Source organism: Zea mays, chromosome 8 (assembly GCF_902167145.1).
Source record: "Zea mays cultivar B73 chromosome 8, Zm-B73-REFERENCE-NAM-5.0, whole genome shotgun sequence".
Classification (NCBI taxonomy): domain Eukaryota; kingdom Viridiplantae; phylum Streptophyta; class Magnoliopsida; order Poales; family Poaceae; genus Zea; species Zea mays.
The window spans coordinates 75,285,727-75,308,728 of NC_050103.1; the positions used below are offsets into that span (position 1 = coordinate 75,285,727).

At 47.1% G+C, this 23,002-nt stretch overlaps 2 protein-coding genes and 1 non-coding gene across 4 annotated transcripts; 1 reads left to right on the forward strand and 2 right to left on the reverse strand.

Annotated features, from left to right (window-relative positions):
• Nucleotides 1-4,343: 4,343 nt before the first annotated feature.
• LOC103635377 (GATA transcription factor 15) lies at nt 4,344-5,506 on the reverse strand. Its single transcript, XM_008657842.2, has 2 exons — nt 4,979-5,506; nt 4,344-4,628 (listed from the first exon to the last, which is right to left on the reverse strand). Exons 1-2 carry the CDS (start codon nt 5,504-5,506, stop codon nt 4,344-4,346), a joined length of 813 nt encoding a protein of 270 aa, XP_008656064.1.
• Nucleotides 5,507-9,287: 3,781 nt separating this feature from the next.
• Nucleotides 9,288-9,443, forward strand: LOC111590074 (U1 spliceosomal RNA). Its single transcript, XR_004852354.1, has one exon. It is a non-coding gene; the product is annotated as a U1 spliceosomal RNA (small nuclear RNA).
• Nucleotides 9,444-10,232: 789 nt separating this feature from the next.
• LOC100193700 (uncharacterized) lies at nt 10,233-16,320 on the reverse strand. Of its 2 annotated transcripts, NM_001358133.1 has the most exons (19): nt 16,140-16,281; nt 15,632-16,077; nt 15,454-15,543; nt 15,195-15,254; nt 15,015-15,080; nt 13,658-13,723; nt 13,468-13,543; nt 13,261-13,325; nt 13,095-13,187; nt 12,548-12,628; nt 12,383-12,467; nt 12,096-12,142; nt 11,933-11,995; nt 11,797-11,856; nt 11,598-11,663; nt 11,457-11,516; nt 10,781-10,895; nt 10,557-10,687; nt 10,238-10,485 (listed from the first exon to the last, which is right to left on the reverse strand). In NM_001358133.1, the coding sequence occupies exons 2-18, from the start codon at nt 15,944-15,946 to the stop codon at nt 10,575-10,577; spliced, it is 1,521 nt and encodes a 506-aa protein (NP_001345062.1). In that variant the 5' UTR covers nt 15,947-16,077; nt 16,140-16,281; the 3' UTR covers nt 10,238-10,485; nt 10,557-10,574. The 2 variants fall into 2 exon arrangements, with proteins under 2 accessions (NP_001132264.2, NP_001345062.1); NM_001138792.3 differs by having other exon boundaries at nt 10,233-10,687; nt 16,140-16,320.
• Nucleotides 16,321-23,002: the final 6,682 nt, after the last annotated feature.

Sequence of the window (23,002 nt, forward strand, 5' to 3'; positions counted from 1 at the left end):
AGTAGTAGCTTGTGCATTTCTATGAATTTGTTCATTTATAAGCATAGGGCTATCCGAGCTATCAAATTTCATTCCATTCTCCACAATCTCCCACATGCTTGGATGGAGAGAGAATAAGTGACTACGCATTTTGTGACTCCAAAATCCGTAGTCCTCCCCATCGAAGTGTGGAGGTTTGCCAAGAGGAATGGAAAGCAAATGCGAATTCGAACTATGTTGAATACGAGAATAATCAAATGAAAAGTTCGAATTGACCGTCTTTTTGTAGTCGTTGTCATCATCCTTTTGGGAAGAAGTAGACTCATCACTATCGTCGTAGTAGATGATCTCCTTGATGCGCCTTGTCTTCTTCTTCTTTCCTTCCTTCCGTCTATGCCCCGAGCCGGAGTCGGTAGGCTTGTCGTCCTTCGGCTCGTTGACGAAGGATTCCTTCTCTTTGTCGTTGATCACGATTCCCTTCCCCTTAGGATCCATCTCTTTGGGCGGTAAGTCCCTTTGTGAAGAGAACAGCTCCGATACCAATTGAGAGCACCTAGAGGGGGGGGGTGAATAGGTGATCCTGTAAAAACTTAACTTATAGCCACAAAAACTTGTTAAGGGTTAGTACAATAATTGCCAAGTGGCTAAGGAGGAGATCTTGCACAATACGACAATCACAAAGAATTCAACACAGAGTAGACACGGTGATTTATCCCGTGGTTCGACCAAGTACAAAACTTGCCTACTCCACGTTGTGGCGTCCCAACGGACGAGGGTTGCAATCAACCCCTCTCAAGCGGTCCAAAGACCCACTTGAATACCACGGTATTTTGCCTTGCTTATCTTTATCCCACTTGCGAGGAATCTCCACAGATTGGAGTCTCTCGCCCTTACACTTAAGATTCACAAAGAAGCACGGAGTAAGGGAGGGAAGCAACACACACAAATCCACAGCGAAATGCGCACACACACGGCCAAGAATCGAGCTCAAAGACTATCTCACAGTTTCTCACAAGAACAGAGCTCGAATCACTTAGAATCACAAACGGATGCGCAAAGACTGAGTGTGGATGATCAAGTATGCTCAAGAGTTGCTTGGTTATTCTCCTCCATGCGCCTAGGGGTCCCTTTTATAGCCCCAAGGCAGCTAGGAGCCGTTGAGAACAAATCTGGAAGGCCATCTTTGCCTTCTTGTCGTCGGGCGCACCGGACAGTCCGGTGCACACCGGACAGTGTCCGGTGCCCAATTCCTTTCCTTAAATGGCGAAGCCGACCGTTGCAGATACGGGAGCCGTTGGCGCACTGGACATGTCCGGTGCACACCGGACAGTCCGGTGCCCCCTTTCGACCGTTGGCTCGGCCACGTGTCCCGCGCTGATTGCGCGGCCGACCGTTGGCTCACCGGACAGTCCGGTGCACACCGGACAATCTGGTGAATTTTAGCCGTACGCCGTCAGCAAATTCCCGAGAGCGGCCTATTCGGTCGAGACAGCCTGGTGCACCACCGGACAGTCCGGTGCCCCAGACCGAAACAGCCCCTTGGCTGTACACAGCCAAGTCTTCTCTTCTCTTCTTCTTTCTGTTTCTAACACTTAGACAAATATATTAGTACACAAAACCAATGTACTAAGACTTAGAAACATACCTTTGTTGAAGATTTGCACTTTGTTCATCCATGGGCATTGATTCACATTTAAGCACTTGTGTTGACACTCAATCACCAAAATACTTAGAAATGGCCCAAGGGCACATTTCCCTTTCAGTTATAGATCCAATTGTTCCTAGAGTTTATTAGGGCATGTACAGTGGTGTTTAATGTGGGGGCTCTTAAGGTGTTTTAGGGGGTTATTTGCAAAATAATGTTAGAGCCGTCTCTCCGTGAAGAGACGCCTCTGGCTCGTAAACCAAGTAACAACAGACGCCTCACTTCCCACTGTACGAATTTGTCGTCTGTTCTATCGATCTGATGCTATACAAATACATTTAATTCTGTATTTATTAATAAACTACGTTTATAGACACTCCATTGTACAATAGAGTCTCTTAGTTGTCTCCTGTGCTTGGAGAACCGTTTTGGTGTCTCTCCACTGTACATGCCCTTATGCTTGGCCCACTTATTTAACAATAAATTCAAAATAGAAGATGGATGAAACCAAATTAATTAGTTTGTCTTTTGCCACGGGAAGCAGGAAATGAAGAAGCTAAAGACGTACGCACATGCATGCTGCGTACGTGTGTGATTTTCTAAGGATATTCCAAATAGATAGTATCGTACTCGTTAACAAGATGTCATATAGGATTTTCTTGATCTCCTGGTTTGGCTCACGTGTGCTCAGATTTTACTTCATCTCGAATACTGCCGCCTGTACTTTCACAACGGCAGACGGTTTGTAGACTTTAATTTAGAACGGGATGAAGTAGTTGGCAACATTAGATAGATTATTATTATTACAGTGTGCCTTGTGTTTTCCATGCTCCTGCTATTCCTTAATGGTGTTTGGTTTGTAAAGATTAATTTTTAGTTCTCTATTTTATTTTATTTTAGTCTCCTAAATTACTGAATACAGAAACTATAACTTTATTTTAGTTTTCGTATTCGACTATTTTAGTTTCCGTATTCGACAATTTAGATACTAAAATAGAATAATATAGTAAAACTAAAAATTAGTCACTAAAAACCAAACCAAACACCCACGTGCACTCGCAAATTTTTTTTGTTTTTTTAGCCTAAGCTTGGTACAGTCCAGTCCATCCCGTGATTCCAAGCTGGACGGACACATGGGCTTCCATTGTTAATTAAAATCATCAAAATATAATTAAAATTCATAAATACACTAGTTTTGACTAAAATTTGCAAAAGCTTACCAAAACAAATAAACATTCTATTCAAATAAAACCTCAAGTCGCCACATGAAAATGATAAGTGAAATATTAGTTATGTTGAAACTTTGATAGAAGATGGATGAAACCAAATTAATTAGTTTGTCTTTTGCCACGGGAAGCAAGAAATGAAGAAGCTAAAGACGTACGCACACGCATATAGATAGTATCGTACTCGTTAACGAGATGTCATATATGATTTTCTGATCTCCTGGTTTGGCTCACGTGTGCTCAGATTTTACTTCACATCTCGAATACTGCCGCATGTACTTTCACAACGGCAGACCGTTTGTAGACTTTAATTTAGAACGGGATGAAGTAGTTGGCAACATTAGATAGATTATTATTACAGTGTGCCTTGTGTTTTCCATGCTCCTGCTATTCCTTAATGGTGTTTCGTTTGTAAAGATTAATTTTTAAGTTCTCTATTTTATTTTATTTTAGTCCCCTAAATTACCGAATATAGAAACTATAACTCTATTTTAGTTTTCGTATTTGACTATTTTAGCTATAACTCATATTTTAGTTTCCGTATTTGACTATTTTAGTTTCTATATTCAACAATTTAAAGATTAAAATATAATAGTATAGTGAAACTAAAAATTAATCACTAAAAACCAAACCAAACACCCACGTGCACTCGCATGTTTTTTTGTTTTTTTAGCCTAAGCGTGGTACAGTCCAGTCCATCCCGTGATTCCAAGCTGGACACATGGGCTTTCATTGTGGATGCGTACTTGGGCCCATAGATTTTGTAGCCCGAAACAATAGGATCACGAAGAGGATAACAATTCAACCATTTCAACAGATTTATCCGAGATGGCCAAACAGGAGGCCCCTAACCAAGGCATAGAGCCTTCTTAGCCGTGCCGTGCCGATACGGTAGACCCGTAGTGCCACACCATAGAATTTTAATTTTAGTGAGACATTCACAAACACAGTTAAAACATACTAAAATAGCTAGTATTGAGCTGTTTAGTGTAATGACTACATAATTAAAAACCTATCTAGATAAACATTAACCATTTTGAGATAACCCTAAATAGAAAAAAAGATTACAGCCCACAGCACTAGTCGTGTTTGCGCCTAATCGTGCTTTAGAGCTAATTGAGCCGTGCCCGTGCCGACCCAGCGTGCTCGGCACTCGGCCCGTGCTCGGCACAGTCACGACACTAGCCATAGGGCCGTGCCGGCATGGGCCCAACTCCACTCGTGCCGTGCTCTGGGCCGGCCCGATTAGCCCGGCACTATTGGCGATCTATATATTGATAGAGTCCTCCATGATATTTACTAGGCTAAAATAAGGGAGTACCTACGGAGTGGTTAATCCGATGGGCCGAATCTGAATTCCGCGAACCGCGATGGAGAAACGAAACAAATGCGTTTCAGTTCCAAGCGTCCAGGTTCATTCGGCCGCGTGCAAAACGGTTCAACAAAACGCCCCCCCAAAACCGTTGCGCTTGCCTTGCGTACCCCGAACCGGACTAGTTGATGTACTGGAACAAGGTCGCCGGCTCCGGCCAGACCGCCGCGAACTCGGCCGCCTCGACGACGCTGGGTCGCCATGCAAGGAACTGCGCCGGCACTGCTTCGGCGTCCGCGATGTCGCCGTCGCCGCCGCCGTAGTACGCCCTACCAGACGTCGCCGCCCCGTACTGCGCCCGCTGCGCCAAGTAGCACCCGCCCTGGTCCATGTCAGCCGTCGTCGTCCCCGTCGCCGCACGCCGCTCCTTCTTCCTGAACCTGATGCCGCAGGCGTTGCACAGGGACTGCAGGCAGCACACATACACGCATTAGTCAGCGCACTCGCATGCATGCATGCACGCACGGCGGGGTATGGGACGGGACGAGGACGACCAAAGTGTCGTCGCCGTTGGCATATTATACGTATGGGAGATCGCGCTGGTTTTAAGCGCTAGCGGATGTCCAAAAAAAAAACTGCCAGTGGCAGAGGCAGACGACACGACGCTGTGCCTCATGTCGTGCGTCGCCGCGTGTGTCACGTGAACATGTGACAATTTTGGTTCATGTAAAGCTGCAACGATGCTGGGCTAGCGCTGAAACCTTGTTCCAGCCAGCGTCGCTTCGCTTGGAGAGATGGAAGAACGATGAAACGAACCTTGGGCCCGCGAGGCCCGTTCCTCCACAGCGGCGTGGACGTGGTGCCGCAGCTGGCGCAGCGGTGGTCCACGAGCGGCGCCGGGTCCTGCCCGTGCCCGTGCGCGGCCGCGGCTCTCTTGTTCGCGGCCGCGGGAGAGGGACGTCTGCCGCCCGGGCAGGAGCAGCAGCGGCAGCAGCAGGACTGGTCAGCGGGTGCAGCGACGTCGCACGACACGGCGCTGCGAGACGGTAGCGCCAGGCACGGCGGGCGGGGCTTGGCGGCGGCGCGGCGCGAGGACGGCGTGCCGAGCGAGAGCGTGCAGTCGACGGTGCCCGTGGAGGAAGAGGAGGAGGACGGGGACGAGGGGCAGGTGGTGACTGAGCTGTGGCTGTCGTCGTCGAACTGGAAGGCCTTGGTGTTGGGCAGCGGGAAGAAGAGCGAGAAGGCTGGGGACGCGGCCGCCATGGTGGCGGGGGCAGCGGCCGCGGCCACGACGCTCTGTTGGTGGCTGTGTCTGTGCTGCTTGTGGGTGCAGTGGCGAAGCATGGTCTGCAACGAGGCCACAGTGCTGGGCTTTAAAGCGAGCGCGGCGCAGAGAGGAGGAGAGGAGATTCGGAACTGAACTTGGCTTGGATACTTGGATCCACTGGGCCCGGGTGGTGGACGTGGGCGGATGTGCAGGAGCTCAGCTAGTCAGCAGGCAGGGCTAGCTAGGATTTTATAGGATCAGATTCGCTGTGCAGAGGCCGATCTGCTCGCCTCCCCTCGCCGATGGCGATGGCAATGCCAATGCTTTGAATCCTGCGCGCGGCTCGGTTGCATTGCATGCCCTAGCCAGTGTAGGAAGGAAGGAGTAGCTAGAAGCGGGCAGCACCCAATGAGTAGTAGCGGTACACGTCTGTGGGCTGCGCGCCCTGGTCAGGTCAGTCAGGCGGGCTCGACGTGATGAGCTGACTGCTCGAAAGCAGACCGGTAGCGGAGCGGCTGTTCAGTGTTCACCCTATATGGCTATATGTATCCAAGCAGTGCCTGTAGTCCTGTACTACATGCCACCGCAGTAGGGAGAATCAATGGAGCAGGGCCCAGCAGCAGCATACTAATGCAGGATAGCATCGCCTAGAGTAGGAGAGGGTAGACGAGACCCAAACGAGAAAAAGGAGAGAATCGAGACGAGAGACGGCAGATGGAGGAGAGGACGGCGTCCGGCTGGCGGTGTCTGGCAACCGTAACGAGCGACTGCTCCAGAGTCCAGACGTCACACAACAGGACCGGAGATCAAGCGAAAGAAAGGCCTGGCAGTACGCCAGTGGCAGGCATCCATATCGCAGACCTCTAGTTGCCATGCATGCATAGCCAGGCGCAGGCACAGGCGTCTCGCACCACGTACCTGCTGGGCCTGGTCGTGTACCACTACCACGTATACGTTAATACGCCCCATCCCTTGCCTCGCGTCACGTCACCGGCCGCGGCCGAGACGTGCGACTCATCGACGGCGCAGGCTGGGTGGCGAGCCCCGGGCGGTCAAAAGCAGGGGAGATACGTGACCCGTGGAACAGTCTCCCACGCGCCGTATACGAGTACTCCTACTCCTACTCCTAGTCGCACCACAACGCCGGCGCGGAATCCGCGGATCGCGATGCTGCCGCGCCTGTCGCGTCGAGGCCCGTCCCAGCCACACCAGAGCACCACCACCGGGGCCGTTGCCGGACATATAGGTGCGTAGTACGCGGCGCCGCGGCGGCTCTCGGGCCAGGGGGGCCCTCCTAGCGCTAGCGGAGGCGTTGTACGGCCGGCCAGGCAACGTCATGGTGTCATGGACACGTCACGTACGGGCCGGGAGGAGGCGAGCGAGCGAGCGAGGTCCGTTAGACTAGCTTTACGGATGTCCGGCCCCGGCCCCCCGGTACGTGATGCAGCAGCAACCGACCCGACGGATCGATGCAATGCACCGCGTGCGTGCTCGCCATCCCGTATGTCTCCGTCCGGGGGATACGTACGCGCCCATGTCACGTCACCGTTCAGTGCCCAGTCCCATCTTCACGGCGGCGAGGATGCTCGGTCTGACACTGACTTGAAGCGGAAGGCGACAGCGAGGGGAACAACTCGGAGCAGCAGGTGCAAAGCAGCGAAGGAGCCCAACCAGCGTCTGCAAAGCGCGCGTCGGTCGGTCTGTTCTCGTTCCCGCCGCCGCCTCGATCGTCTCCCGGCTTTCCATGGCCACCGCACCGATGGACCTCCAGCAGCTGCTTGGCATCTTCTGCTTGGAACCGCGACGGCCAAAGCATTCACAGCGTGTGTGCGCGCGCGTTAATTAGCAGAGAGTACGTTCATGACGCTCTCGAGTCTCGATTCTCGACCTGTCGTCGCCTAAAAAGTCCCTCGAGGCCTCGAGAGAAGGCTTTGCATTGGCGCGCTAAGCACGACGCGAGAGAGATGAAGAGCACCTTTTGTGATGGGTTTGAGCGGCATGCAGCACGCAGAAGCTGGTACCGGAGCGAGCTCGACACTGCATGCGCCGACGTCGGTCTCATGCAAGATGCAACACATACCACCAAGACTTTACATGGCCAACCCGATCCGATAGCCATGCCGGGCTTGGACCGGTCTGTTTAGCCCACAATGTAGGCACAGGTCCGGCCCGGTTAAAGGGTAGACACGGTAACAGCCTATTTGAGAGACTGATTTTGTAACTGTCAGACTGTTTTTAGTTATAAATACTGATGATTCTATTATTAGGCTGGTGGCAACGCGGGCGGTAGCGCGGGCGAGAGAGAGCCGCTACCGCCCGCGCGTGGGCGAGAGGCGAGCGAGAAAGGGTCGTCGGACGACGGCGCTCGCGCCCGGCGAGAGCGGGCGGTATCGCCTCGCTCGCGCCCGGCGAGAGCGGGCGGTATCGCCTCGCTCTCGCCCGCGCTGGAGCGCCCGCCCGGGCGAGAGGCGGGCGAGAGCGACGTGGCGCGATCTAACTGGTCCACGTGTCACGATCTGATTGGTCCACGTGTGCTAGCCGTTGCAACTAGCCGTTTTTGACCGTTTGGAGTCAAAAAATTCGAAAAAATGCAAAAAATCATAAATTTCATCCCCAATCCCTCTATATATATCCCTACCCGGGTGGAGCTCATTCCACACACCATTTCATCTCATTTCTCTCTTCCAAACTCGCCTTTCTACTCTTCTTCACGTCATTATAGCAGTTCCTGGACGTTCTTACTCTCAACGTACTCTTGGTTTGATCATGCGTGCATGTGTCATTTTGCACAATATGATTATCGATGACGAGCGTGATGCCGATTTAGACGAGACATATGAGACAGTTGATTCTACAGTCGGCCCGTCGATCTACTACAATGCAACCCCGAGCCTAGCAGCTAGGATTCAAATGGACAACGAGATGACGGACACATCGATGTATACACAACTACTAAATGATTTGGTTGAACATGTATGGGGACATAATAATCATTAGATTTATGTAATTTTCTATTAATTATTATGTATTTTTAAATCGTCATGTAATTTTATTTTAATTATTACGCAATTTGTAATTTTTAATTCAATAAAAAATATTATGTTGTGTGTTTTCTGAGCGTTGAAATAAATCCGCGTGAATTACTTAATTCTGAAATAGAAAAGCTGATGTGACTATAGCCTGAGGCTGTAGCCTGCTGCAGCCTGTGCACTGGAGCAGCAGAGGCGAGAGTGGAGGCGAGATCTGACGTGGCAGGGGCGAGAGGGAGGCTGTGCACTGGACTCAGCCTTATATGAGAGCATTCTGAATTGTGATATGTGTTTATATGTGTATCTGAAATTCTTTGTCTAAGTATGTATCTAAAATTATAAATACAATTAATTAAATCTAAAATAAATTAGAATATTATCTTTGAATTCTGAATTTTGTAGTGTTTTTTATGGGTCCGGGCCCGACAGGCTCGTCGTGCCTCCGTCCCGACACGACCCGTGTAAGAATATCCGTGCCGGGCCTGGATCACGTCAGCCAGCCCGCGGGCCGATCCAGCCCGACACGATACTGGACTGTGTCGGGCTTAGACTGGTGCCCCTCATGCTGAGCCTAGTCGTGTCCGGGCTGGCACGACCCGTTGGACATGTACAACACTACCCGGTAGGACTGAAGGGGGCCAAGATAAGGTGTCCTCAAGGATGAGCTGGTAATCTTTTTTCTGGGCCCATCGGGCTGGATAAAATTCTCAGACATAGTTCTTCGTCTCCGAACTCAACGTCAGCAACAACCGATTGGTACCATACCGGCCCCCAACTCGTTTGTGCGCCCTATGATGGAGTACAAAAACAACCCCCATCAACCTTATCCTCACTTATCTGGATGGGGTCGATTGCTGATCAGAAAGGGCAATGGCCTAGGCTAGTGGCCTCCATTGCACTCTAGAGGAATGTTGGCTTACCATCTCCTCATGAGAGTAGACATTATAATTTGTGTTATAGTGTATTTATTATAAAATATTTTGTTGGTATCACCGTTATTTGTACCTTGTGTAATTTTCATTATATATATCTTGAACTAGATTGGCGTGAACCAATAAAAAATTTAAGGATTTGCGTCTTCACGGTTTGAGTTCAACAAAATGTACCAACTTTTTCGCAAAAGGAAAAAAGAAACAAAATATCCAGCAGATGGGCCGAGCAAACTAGGCATTGGGTTAGGCCAAAAGGGCCTTTTTTTTCTCACAGTCGCAGCAGGGTTAGTGAAGTCGACCGTGCTTCGCATTCGCTCGCTCTGCCACAACCGGGTGCCCAAATTGGTGGGCTGGTGGCCTGCAGAGTGTTGACTGGGCACGGCTTCCTGATCTCCGGCGGCGCACGCGGCAGGCGGATGATCATCAGATGATGCCCCTGCCATCCGGCGTCCGCCGTTGAGGTCCATGGAAATGATCCTTCTCACATGCCACGGTTTCCTGATCCTCCGACGTCGCATGAAGGCGCTAATGCCGCATGGGCAGGCAGACGCGGCGGCCGAGGTCCACGGAGATCTTGCAGCCCCCGTTTCAGACGATTAGAAGAGGCTGGTGGGGCGAGGCTGACGCCGATTTCAAACAACGCTTCAAAACCACAAGGTACCTAATTCCGATCAGCCCCTTCAGCAGTCAAGTTTGCCGCTGCACAACCATGCCCCTAGGTTTCAGAATAAAATTCCTTCCCTTTTTTTTTTCCTAAATCAAAACCGTTCCTAGATATTTAGGCTCCAATGTCTTCTACTTCATGACCGCATGCAGGCAAACGCATGGAGCTGGCAGCACCGTTGATAAATTTGCTCAGATTTTTATTTTTCAAAATTCTAACGTGTCCGGTATTGAACCAGGAAAATACAGCAAATAAATTGCTCTCCTCCGCAACCCGTACAGGGGTTCGAGTGCTTTCTGCTACTAGTCCATCGTACAAACATAAACCCACTTGCCTTTCTGCTATGGCGTCGTCGTCATATTGTACAATGTACATTGGTATGAACACTGAAGATGGTGGTACATCCAAGCAACAGAATGGCCGCAAGATCCCTGCGGGATTCATGAACTGAACGCACCGCGGCATGACTCAATGACACATGGTGTGGTGTGGCTTCCCATACCTAGATCATGACGACGTGTCAGCGGAATGAGAAGGCGATTTCCTCTAGCGTTCTTCCCTTGGTCTCAGGCACCCACAAGCACACGAAAATGAGGGCCATGGTAGACACGACGGCGTAGATAGCAAAGGTTCCTGGTCAAACCAAGACACACGGTTAGATCCAACGTCGCAATGGGAAACACGTTCTTGAAGGGAGGGAGAGAATGGAAAAAGAAAGGAAGAGACCTCCACTGCTCCAGTTCAACATCAGGCTTGCCGTCATTGTAATGGCCCATGCTGTCAGCCAGTTCGCCAGGGTCGCAACACTTCCAGCAAGGCTCTTGATGTTAACAGGAAGGATCTGAAAGGAAACACAATGTAAGTGCATAAATCTCCCCGCAAGTTTGCAGATGCAGTACCTCTAGGCATTTCACTGAACTTATCTAGTCTAGGCAACTAGACTAGATAAGTTGCTCACTATCATTCGCGGTTAAATTAATAGCTACTGGATGAGGTAATTTCAGTTATTTGAGGTAGGCATGGATGTCCTCTGGCTAGAGACCCATGCGATTTTAAAGAAGCTATAGCTTTTTTATCGAACGCGCAGGAGAACTGCGCATCTTATATATTAAGAAAAAGGAGATAGAGGTCTAAAGTAGACCCAGTACAAGCTGCCAAAAAAATAGACCAAGACAGAAAAAAGAAGAAAAAAGGGGGGGTGGGGTGGGTATCCAAACAACCCCTATGCTGAGAGGTTGTGGATTTGGGGTTGCAGTGTCTCAGAGTGCGTGAAATTCAGAGCTGGGGACTTAGAGCAAAAGTGCTAAGTGGCACTCATAATAATTACATAAAGATAAGATAGCAAAGACACATTAGCGAATTAAAAGCTCTGTATAATATAAAAAGCAAGAACAAACTATACCTCAGACATAATGATCCACGGAATCGCTCCCAAGCCAAGAGAAAATGCAATCACAAATGCCTGGAATAGCAAAAGACAAGGCATTAAACAAGCTTATCTCAACAAGGGCGGCAAACAATCTGTAATAGTAGTGGAACTAACCACAAGTCCAGCCAGTGAAAGCATACTCATTACAGAGTATAAGTGCGAACCAGCAGCTATGTTGTCCTGCTCCAGAAGTGAAGCAAGAGTATTTCAGAAAGGAATGACAATGTCGATAGACTCTAAGCAATATGATTATTTCAATAGGAGTGTGCTGCAAACAATAGCATGCTACTATTAAACTTTTAAGTGACATTACCTTCACAAAAAATGACACAGAAACAATAACAAGAGTAATGACCATTCCTGTGGTGGAAATCTGAAAAGACAGCTCAATTAACAAAACTGGAAAAGCATGTCCGATAAACAATTGTGATGGAAAGTTGGAAACTAACAATGAGAAGAAGCCTTCGACCAGCTTTGTCAGTCAACCAGGTTGTCACTCCAGTAGCAATCACCTGAAACGACAAGATCCCATTAAGTATGCAGTGCCAAGCCCACATCTGCCTAAAATTTGTCTGAGAAACAAGGGATGTAACAACTTTAAAACAAATGTACCTGAACAGCCCCTAAACCAAATGTTGCTAGATTACTGTTTGTAATACCTGTTGAGGAAGAGAATTCAGGAAGATATCAGACTTTGATGAAGCCTAGGTTCTAGAACTCTTCCCTTTTTTTACATAGTAAATGAATCATTGTCACAGTGTCTCCATGCAAAGCATGAATCGAACCAAAACAAGGTAACTTTCATTTCCTGGACAAGTTCAAGAATACGCAAGCCACAAAGCATATCTCAATTGCATTAGAATCTACATCAGAGATTGATCGTGTTTTGAAGAATGTACCAGCAGCTTTGAAGATGCTCGCAGCATAAAATAGAATGCCATTGACACCACTTAGCTGCTGCAGGACAAGGAGACCGATTCCTATCTAAAAACAAGCCAATTAGCAAAACTACAAAAGTTTAAACATCAATATGTAAACAGAGAAACAAATAGCAAGTCACCAACCACAAGGGGAACACTGTATCTCTTCTGTTTGATATCAGCGAACCTTATGGTTGTCCTCCTCCTCGATGATGCTAATGATCTCTGTGTAAAAAAAGGAAGATAATTATGTAATTCACATCTCCTATGGCACATTATACTGCAAAAATTAAGAGATTCTACAACAGCTTTTGCTACTAGAGAGCAATGCATTGGCAGCTGCACCAGTGTATACCACTGGGAGCAAGATTGACGAAGTATATATGTCTCTTGGTGCCTGGACCTTTTGGTGTCACCGACTCATCGTAACTGGTGTGTTTTTGATGGGGCATCTCCCATGCCAGCAGCTTGAAGTATTTCTTATCTTATGTCCCTTCATCTATTAGTTGAGTTTAGGTCATGATCGAGTTTTATTATGTATTGGCGTGTTTATCTTCCTAAAACTAAAATGTTGGACTGAGTGTGTTGTGTGGGTATGTTTGTAAGTACACAGCTCTCCTGCATGTCCAAGAAAAAAACTGTATATCTCTATCTCTATTTTAACTAAACTGGAGTTTCCACTATTGATTACCTTTATTTCATTTACTTCTGCTGTGATATCTGTCTGAAATCCTCGCAGAACTTGCAATGAATATTCAAAATCCTCCATCTTCCCCATTTTTGCCTGAAACAAACAATCTGTTGTATTCAGGTCCTGACATTAAAGCTATGAAAAGATAATACCATGGAATACTTACCAACCACCTTGGGGATTCAGGGACAAAGAACAGTCCAGGAATCAGGATTGAACAGGGTAAAATGCCTAAAACATGTAGAAGTAACAGAAAAGTAGTTAGGAAGATGATCTGTACAAATAAAACAACCAAAACAGTCATCTGATGGGTGCTATGTAGAACATTGTTCTTTCATATACTAAACCAATGGATTAAAGTTTTACATCATACCTAGAACAGCAAGAATTCTCCAGGGAACAAACATGCCAAACAAATAGGCAAGCAATATACCAATCGTGACGGAGAGCTGCAGAAGAAATTATGGATTGGTTCGAAATTGGTAGCAACATCGACAGATCAGAAGAAACACTACACATGAATAACATTAATAAAATGTTGTCGTTCACTATTAAAAAACTACCTGATTGACAGAACCAAGAGCTCCCCTCTGATCTTGAGGAGCGATTTCTGCAATATAAACCGGTACCTGGAAACATGAAATAGAAGTTCCAATCATAAAAGTAATATTGGGCATAAAAACATCAAAATATAAGCAACAGAGCTGCTAACAAGTTATTAAAAACTGCATTGTTTAACCAGAAACGCCCTATCGCTAAAAACTGCACCAGCAAGTGGCACACTGGAGTTGAAAGGTTACCTAGGTATGCTATTGCCATGCAAAGAAATTTACCCATTATCATCCTGGTTTTATAGAAAACTGAAACTTGACTGCACTATTAGCAAAGTGCCCGTACTTTGCTACGGTTACCATTTATAATTATATAGTATAAAACATAAAGACATGTTTGTTATGTTGGCTAAGTGAGTGTGAGTGTGGGTTTAGAGCCAACAACCATGGTTCGAATCCTCATTTGTACATAATTTTAGCCTTTTGCCATTTAAATGTGGGGGACCACGACGACGGTGCAAACCGTGGAAAATGGTGCTTTATATAGTACAACTTGCATATAGAAAGTCAATTCTACAACAGTATTCGACATAGGATTTCAGTCACTTCTAAGTGCTAGTAGTCTCATTTGACAATGAAATAATTATACCCTATTATTCTGAACAAGGGTCAGTGACCTTGGTTTATGAGTTTTCTTGTCTAGTATTATTAATATTCAATTATGTATTATGGAAAGAAGAAAAACTTTTCAACGCTAGTTGAGATAGTTTGGACATGTCCAACGGAGACCTCCAGAGGCACCAGTGCTAGTGAGATCTTAAGGCACCATAAGTCCATAAGAATATAAATAGAGGCAGGGAAAGACCGAGTTGACATAGGAAGATGCAGGGATGGAATATACCCAAATATTTAGCCTTGAATAGGAGCACACGAAAAATAGCTATCCATGTGTCTGAACCTCGACTGTTTCCGTTGGGTTTCAACTCTAGCCTACCCAAACTTGATTATGACTAAAATACTTTATTGTTGTTGAGATAATGTAACCTAAGAAAGTAGCATTGTATTTAAGAGCTACAAACTCTGCACTTTTTTTAGTCGACTTGTTATTTAATTTTGTTTCATCATTCCAAGCTATATGCCTTACTACGCTTACATTTTCCACTAGAACATATTGTTTTGTTTGAAATATGTCGGGACTTCAGATTTTTGTTTGTATGGACTTGTTAAGACTTTAATTGTGAAAACCAGAATTTTCGATTAAAAAAATACCAAAGGATTGTAATCTTTAACAGCTGGAAGACGGATGAACATGAAAATGCCACTAGAGTAATTTGTTTTTACTAAGAGGGAGGAGAAAGGGGAGGCATACTGTATACGATATTACACCAACTCCAAATCCTTCTAGCAGCCGACCCATAAACAAGAAAGAGGAATCCTGAATATGCACCGCAACAGAAGTAAAAAAAACACTCACAGGTTATTATCATATATTGACGAACAAAGGAAATCAGCAGCAGAAGCATGGAAAAAGGATGGTAGTTGAACTTACTTTTGCAAATGATATCGCGAGCCACCCAATTATGTTTGGAATCGCAGCGATCATGAGAGACTACAAGGCCAAACAAATAATTCAATCAGTCCATCGGTCTGAAAAATCATCACAGGCATATCTTTCAAGGTTCCAATTAGCAAAGCAGCGAAGCCTCCTATATAGTATGGATGCTATGCACACTTAAACAATGATTAAGTCAGTCGTATTGCATTGCGATTCATGATCTAGCAAAGACAAAGTAAGGTGGTAGTCTCACCCCCTTGCGGCCGATATACTCTGCAAGTTGCCCACTGGAGATGGCGCCTACCATCGCCCCTACATTAGATAATGAACCGAAGAGGGAGAACTGCATGCATCCGCCAAGAAAGAGCAAGCAAGCAAGGGTAAGCATTAAAAAGAAAGAAAGAACGAATGATAAAAGAACAGGGGTTCACCTCAGAGAGGGAGAGGCCAAGGTCAGCAATGATGGCGTCCTGCGTGGGTGAGGAGTAGCCACATGTGAAACCGAACTGGATGGGACCTAGCGCGACAATGAGCGTGCAGAGCGTCGCCGAGATAGCGACGTCGCGGAGAGAGAACGCAGAGGAGCCCAATCGCTCCATGAGGCTAGATTGCCGCGAGCCCATCACGCCACCCGCCGGCGGCATGCGGTACCAGCTCCCGGTGTTGATGAGCGGCTTCCGCAGGTCGGAGGCGGAGGACGTCCTGCCCCCATCCTCCCCGCCACTCTCCTGGTCCCGGAAGCTCATGCCTGAGCCTTAGCTTCTTCTCGGCCGCACCGCAAAGAAGAACTGCTGCGAGTAGCGTCCGTCGACCTCGAGCGCTGGTGGAGGTGGAGACTGGAGGAGAAGGCGAGCCCGACCCGCGCGCGAAATTGGATCTGGTTGAATGATTGGGTGAGATAAGGCAATCCACCCACGCAATCGAGCTCGGATTACTCACCGACTTGATTGAGGAAGGGGAAAGAAAGGCTGCCCCGGTGGATCTCCGACGAGAACGGGGAGCAGGATGCGTAGAGCGACCGGCGGCCTGAAGTTACGCTTCTCTGCGTCGCGCGCTTTGCCCGCCGCCGCTTCCGGGGTTGGCCACCGCAGTTTGATTGCGCAGAGAGATTGAAGGGACCACGGACGGACAGAAAAAGGGTCGTCCCAGTTTCTTCTATTATTTTTTTTCCTTTCGTCCGTGTGTCTTGCGTGGGGGAGATCCGGTGAGCTGGACACGACAGGATTGTCTATGTCCTAGCCTCTGTTGTTTTTTTAAACCACTAGGCCCGCTCTTGTCCACCTACAGACCTACTCCGACGTTACAGCAACTCTTCTCTAAAAATAGCTCTTTAGACTGTCTCCAGCAACGTCCTCTATATACATCCTCTATATCCGTCCTTTACAGGCTTCTCTAAAAGATTTCATCTCCTATATCTACTTTCTCTCCAACAACGTCCTCTAAATCACGCCCTCTATATATAAATACCTATATTAAAGACATTTTTAATTTTTTAATTTTTGTACATACGTATTTGTCATACTCTCAAATGTATTGTACATATTTTAGTTTTATTAAACAGGTTGTTTAAAGTATTCAAATAGATAGAGAACCGTTTAGAGAAACTCTACATATAGAGGATCCAGCAGCGTTCTCTAAATTTAGAGGACCGTTTAGAGAACGTTGCTGGAGGGAGTAGAGGACGTCCTCGTCCTCTAAATTTAGAGTACAGGACCCTTTAGAGGGTCTTGTTGGAGCCAGCCTTAAATTGTAGTGTTTAGAGTTGAAAAAAAAGGTTAGGGTGTAAAAAAATTGTGATATGTTCCGCATATAGAGCTAGTAAATCAAAATTGAAATCGGTTTTGTGGACCAAACAAATGACGTGGGTTTCACCAAGATATGGGTAAGGACCTGTTTGGTTTTATGCCTAACTTGTCACACTTTACCTAACTTTTCTGTTTAAAGTTAGTTCTTTAATTTAAATGATTAATTTTAGGTAAAGTGTAACACATTTAGGCATGAACTAAAAACCATTAAGTTTTGTACCGGAACAGCGGTAAAAAATAGGCGTCGGTAGTGGGGCGGCGGACCGCCGGCAACATGAATCATAACCAGAACGACGGCAAGAAACAAGAACCAGTAGCAGTAGGGATGAGTTCCTGGCGACAGAGAGCCGGACCTGGTGGCGGCGAAGCCGGACCTATGGAATGTGTGTTTGTTGGACAACGGCTGGGAGAGAAAAAGGCATGAGACAGCCGGACGGATAAAGCTTTGGCGCGATTTTTTTATTTCGGGGGTGATAACTATATTTAGAGATTACATAGAGTTGGATTAGAAGTTGATAAATTTAAAGAGTTGTTTTAGAGAATTGTTGGAGAGGTGTTTTCATATCAGTTCTCTAAAATTTTGATTTAGAAAGTTCTTTTATGTAACTCCGGGAGTTGCTTTTATAAGACACCGACACGGTCTCCAAAATATAACTTTAATTAACTTCTTTTTGTTAAAACACAAATAAACTCTTAATAAAAGTACTTTTTAAAATAAATCAATATATATAAACATTAGATTTCGATACTAAATAATAAAACAATTATTTGTAGTTAAAATTTTATAAGTTTGATTCAAACCTTGTCTAGAACGACAACTTATAGTACACCGGAGAGAGTACTAAGACTATCTCCAGCAAACTCCCTATCTCACTCCCTACTACAAACTACACTCTGCAAACAATGTATTTACAGTGCAAAACAATATTATATATATGATAGTTTACACGATCTACTGAAGATGGCCTAAGAGCATATTAAGAGGGGTCTTAAACTAGGTTATATTTTCAAATATTATATCTAAGACCAGAAAACTGCTTTTAACAGAGTTGTTATTTTATAAAATTTAAACAAATCAAAATAGGTGATCCCGCAAAAACTTTAACTAAAAACAATAAACTTGGTCTATAAATGGAGTTAGTGAAACTAAAATCAAGTTCGATCAATAATAGAAGGAGGATCTCTTCACTTAATTGCTCTCACAATATGTGTATTGAAATTGGAGCAATTATAACGTGAAGTACACTCGGAAGAACATAATCGCAAAGAAAGAAACATAGACAGAGCACAAGGATTTATCCCGTGGTTCGGCCAAGGTCACGGTGTGGTGACCCAATGGATGAGAGTTGCACTCAATCCCTCCCAAGTGATCCAGAGATCAAACTTGAGTACCACGATTAGTCTTTCTTATAGTATGATCATGTTTGTGAGGAATCTCCACAATTTGGAGTCTATCACACTTTACACAGTATGATCAAAATCAAGAAGAGTAAGGGAAGGAGAAACAACACGCACAAGAGCAAAAAGTACAGCAAGAACACGCACACAAGTGAAGAAAAGAGTGCACGAATGAAAACCAACAGAGTCTCAACTCAAAAGCGCACTCAAATATCTCTTTGAATGAACCAAGGCGTGATCAGAGTCTTGGAGTATCTTGTAAGCACTTGTGTTTGTCTCGGTGTGTTGTATGGTGTGTTGCTTGGTATATGTCCATGGTGCCCAGGGGGTCCTTTTATAGCCCCAAGGCCCAGGAGCCGTTGGATCTTCATATTCATCTGTGAAGCAATCAACCTTCCTTGTCTTCTTGCACCGGAACGAAATAATCAACAATCTATTCCCTTCATTGGCCAAGCCTACCGTTGTGCGCCTTCGGTCACATGGCACACCGGACACGACTTGCCCAAGGCCATAACTCGTCCAAAGCCGCAATGTGCCCGAGGCAGCAGCGCGCCCGAGGCCAGAGCACGCCCGAAGCAGTTAGGACTCGCTCGAGGCAGTTACAACTCGATTCGCCCGAGGCCAACCTTGGTGGGAGACAAAGTCCTAGCTCGCTCGAGCCAATCCTCGGACAGGAGACAATCACGTTTCGCCCGAGCGCAATCACGACTCGCCCGAGCACTGTTCTGACTCGCCAAACACATCTCAAGTGACTGTCCGGTGAGGCTGAGACTGGCCCAAGTTTGGCCATATTTAGCCAACCTTCGTCACTACATTTTGGCTTGACTTGAGAAGTTCCCTAGCACTTAGATGAACATTGTTAGTACCTAAAACAAATGACTAAGTGCTAGAAACATATCTTTGCTTCAATTTGCTTTCTAAACACTTGTGCTCATGCTCATAAGAGTAGTGTTAGTTCTTAGTAATCTGTTGAAAATTTTAATAACCAAAACAACTGGAAATGTCCCAAGGGCACATTTCCCTTTCACGTGCCTTGAACGCTCCGCTTAGGTCTCGCCATCCGCGTCCCTCTTCCGCTTCCACTCTTCCTCGATGACGGCGACCTCAGGAAGGGGCGGAAGGCACACTGCCATGGGACCGATCCCTGTAGAGAACACTTTAGAGGAAACGGGAGAATGAAAGAAATGAAGCAACACACCAAGGAGAAGGGGCTCACTAGAGTGCTTGTAATGTCTTTGGACAGGGGAGGGGATAGATCTTCATCCACGAAGGATGCCAACGATAATGTCATAACGACCCTAACCCTGACCTCCATCTTAGATAGAGCGAGCGATGCTAGGGAATGGCGGTCAGGATCGTCAACCCTAGAGAATTGATGCATCGGACTTTGGCGAGCCATTAGAGGCTAGATTCGGCAATGCATGAAAGTCCGCACCAGCCACACGCCTGAGAGACCCTGCTGCTTCGACGTCTTGACCACTGTTAGCAGGTTCCCTATCTCGGTTTTGAGGCTCACCTCCCCATCGTGCTGCCAATCATTTGAGGACACCAGCTCACGGTCGGTGAACGACGAAGTGCTCATGACCAGATTCCTCACATAGAACCACTCGCCCTCATACTGAACAGAAGAGGGGAGGGGGATCTTGAAGTACTCCGCCTTCCGACTAAAGCAAAGCTGAATGATGGTCAATCCGATGAATAGTTGATCATCGTAGCTCGAGACACCCGCGATGGAGAAGTACCGCCACAACTTCTAGTGGAGTCAATCCCCATGAACGCTTCGCACAACATAATGAAGCACCCTATGTGGAGGACGACGTTGGGATGGAGGTTCTGGATCTCCACCTGGTAGTAGTGGAGGAGCCCACACATGAACGGATGCAGGGGCATCCCGAACCCACGTTCGTAGAAAGATGCAAGCACGATCACTTCATCATCCCTAGGGCGGGGCACCTCGCCCTCGGCTTCTAGCCTCCACCCTGAGACATCTTTCGAGGGGAGGAATCCCTTCTTCTCCAAGCCACGGAGATGACTCTCACAAATCGCACAAGGGGGGAACGACGTCATGCGAGCAAACGAAGAGGCGCAAAGAAGAGAGAGAGAGAGAGAGAGAGAGAGAGAGAGAGAGAGAGAGAGAGAGAGAGAGAGAGAGAGAGAGAGAGGGCGAAAGTAGTTTAAGAGGACAAACTCACATACACGGGAATACGGTAAGCAAAAACAACCCTAAGCACCCTCCCAGTTACTTATACAAAAATGCAGAAGAAGAGGCGGACACCTAGATGGTGCCCCCACAAAAATAGCACGAGGGATTCCCTTTAGGCCAAGGGTCACCTTGGCGAAGAGAAACCGTGTGATTTTTGTAGGACCCCGCTGCCTAGGGCAGAGCGTCGAAATGATGTGCGGCAGAGGTCGCACCAGAAACAAGCAAGATTATTAGCTAGGCTGACACACTACCTAGGCGCAGCATGACAAGCTGGTCATTCCATGTCCCATCAAAGCCATCCACGCCGAGCAAAATAATGATGACCACCCTGTGTCACCTTGTTGCTGCGGTAATTACCGGACGCTAGCCAGGTAAAAATTAAAACCCATTCAAAATCCCCATGTAGAGCAAGGGGTGGGTTGAGCAAGCTCCCAGTGAGCCGCAAGCTTGGTGACCGGCCCGTAGGTCATTTGCTTATACCCATGTCTAAGGTCGTATCTCACATTCTCCTGCGAGAACTCGGCTGACGGAGTGGCCACAGAGCCCCCTTTGATCGAAAAAGATCGATCAAAAGGTCGATACGAGATCAAATAAGGAAGGACCAGATGAGATGCCCCTAGCGGGTCGAGCCCCAAGTGGGACCACTCACCGAGACTGCACCCAAAAAGGGGGTGGTCAGATCTCAATTGGATAACTCGTTTGTAGCTCTACAACCCCCTCGGTGCGCCGACTAGGTCGAAAGGGGACTCCCCTCAGAAGAAGGTTCAAAAAAACTCTCTTCGAGGGGAGATGCGTATGCGAAAGAGGACACACAAGCATGCATTAGTCATAAGCAGGAAGCAAAACAATAACAAATGGACCCACGCTCAGCGCGTGGCGACCACCGCAGGAAGGGTCAGCCCCTAAACTGTAGACTTAACCTGGTAAACCACCGAGCAATTCTCACAAATTCCTCAGGGGCTAGATCTACCAAGTGCGCTTGCACGCACCGTACATTGGTCATAAGCAGAAAGTGAGACACTAACAAATGGACCCACGCTCAGTGCGTGGTGACCATCGCAAGAAGGTTCAACCACTAAACTGTAGACTTAACCCGGTAAACCCCCAAGAAATTCTCACAAATTCCTTGGGGGCTCGGGGGCTGCATCTAGCAGATGCTCTTAGGCGCACCGTATATCGGTCGTATGCAGAAAGCGAGACACTAACAAATCGTCACACGCTTAGCGCGTGGCGACCACCGCAGGAAGGGTCAAACCCTAAACTGTAGACTTAACCCAGTAAACCCCCCGAGCAATTCTCACAAATTCCTTGGGGGCTCAGGGGCTACATCTAGCATATGTGCTTGCGCGCACCAAGGAAATCAGCCCTTTAGATAAAAGCCTCTACACAACTCCAAGGAGTTGCGTAAAGGCTCAGGGCTGTTGTTGGGCACCTAGGAACGAGGTGCCCAAACAAAGCCCAAGAAGCCCCTGCCGAGCAACATTGTGAGGCGGAGAGGGCAACCAAGACCCTACGGAGCAAACTTGTGAGGCAGAGCGGTCGACCAAGTCCCTGCAGAGCAACCTTACGAGGTAGAGCGGGTGACCAAGTCCTTTCGCACAACCTTGCGAGGCGGAGCAGGTGACCAAGACCCTATCAAGCAACCTCGCGAGACGGAGCGGGCGACCAAGTCCCTACCGAGCAACCTTGTAAGGCAGGCGACCAAGTCCCTCTTGATCAACCTCACGAGGCAAAGCGAGCAACCAAGTCCCTACCGAGCAACCTTGCGAGGCAAAGCGGACGACCAAGTTGAGAGCACCTAGAGGGGGTGAATAAGTGATCCTATAAAAATCAACTTTAAATGCCACAAACTTGGTTTATGAAATGTTAGTGAAATCAAACCAAGGTGTTATGACAAGAGATAGAGAGAGAGAGAGGTGACTTATTCACTTAATTGCTCTTCACAAAGTGAGTATTAAACTTAGAGCAATTATCAAGTGAGTAGAAGATCGCACAAGAATAGCACCAAGTGACACAGTGATTTTTATCCCGTGGTTCGGCCAAGTAGAACACTTGCCTACTTCCACGTTATGGCGACCCAATGGACGAGGGTTGCACTCAACCCCTTTCAAGCGATCCAATGATCCACTTGAATACCACGACTTTCTTCCTTAGCAGATGTTTTGCCTTTGCAAGGAATCTCCACAAATTGGAGTCTCTCACCCTTACAATATTGATCTCAATGAAAACCACAAGAGTAAGGGAGGGAAAGAAACACATGCAAGAGCTAGAGTCGCAGCAATGACATAGACACAAGTCAAGACACGAGCACACAAAACACAGCGTAGCGAGTCTACAACTCAACAAGTGCTCAAATCTTAGTCACAGTGATCCGGATGCATGCTTGCGGTGTCTAG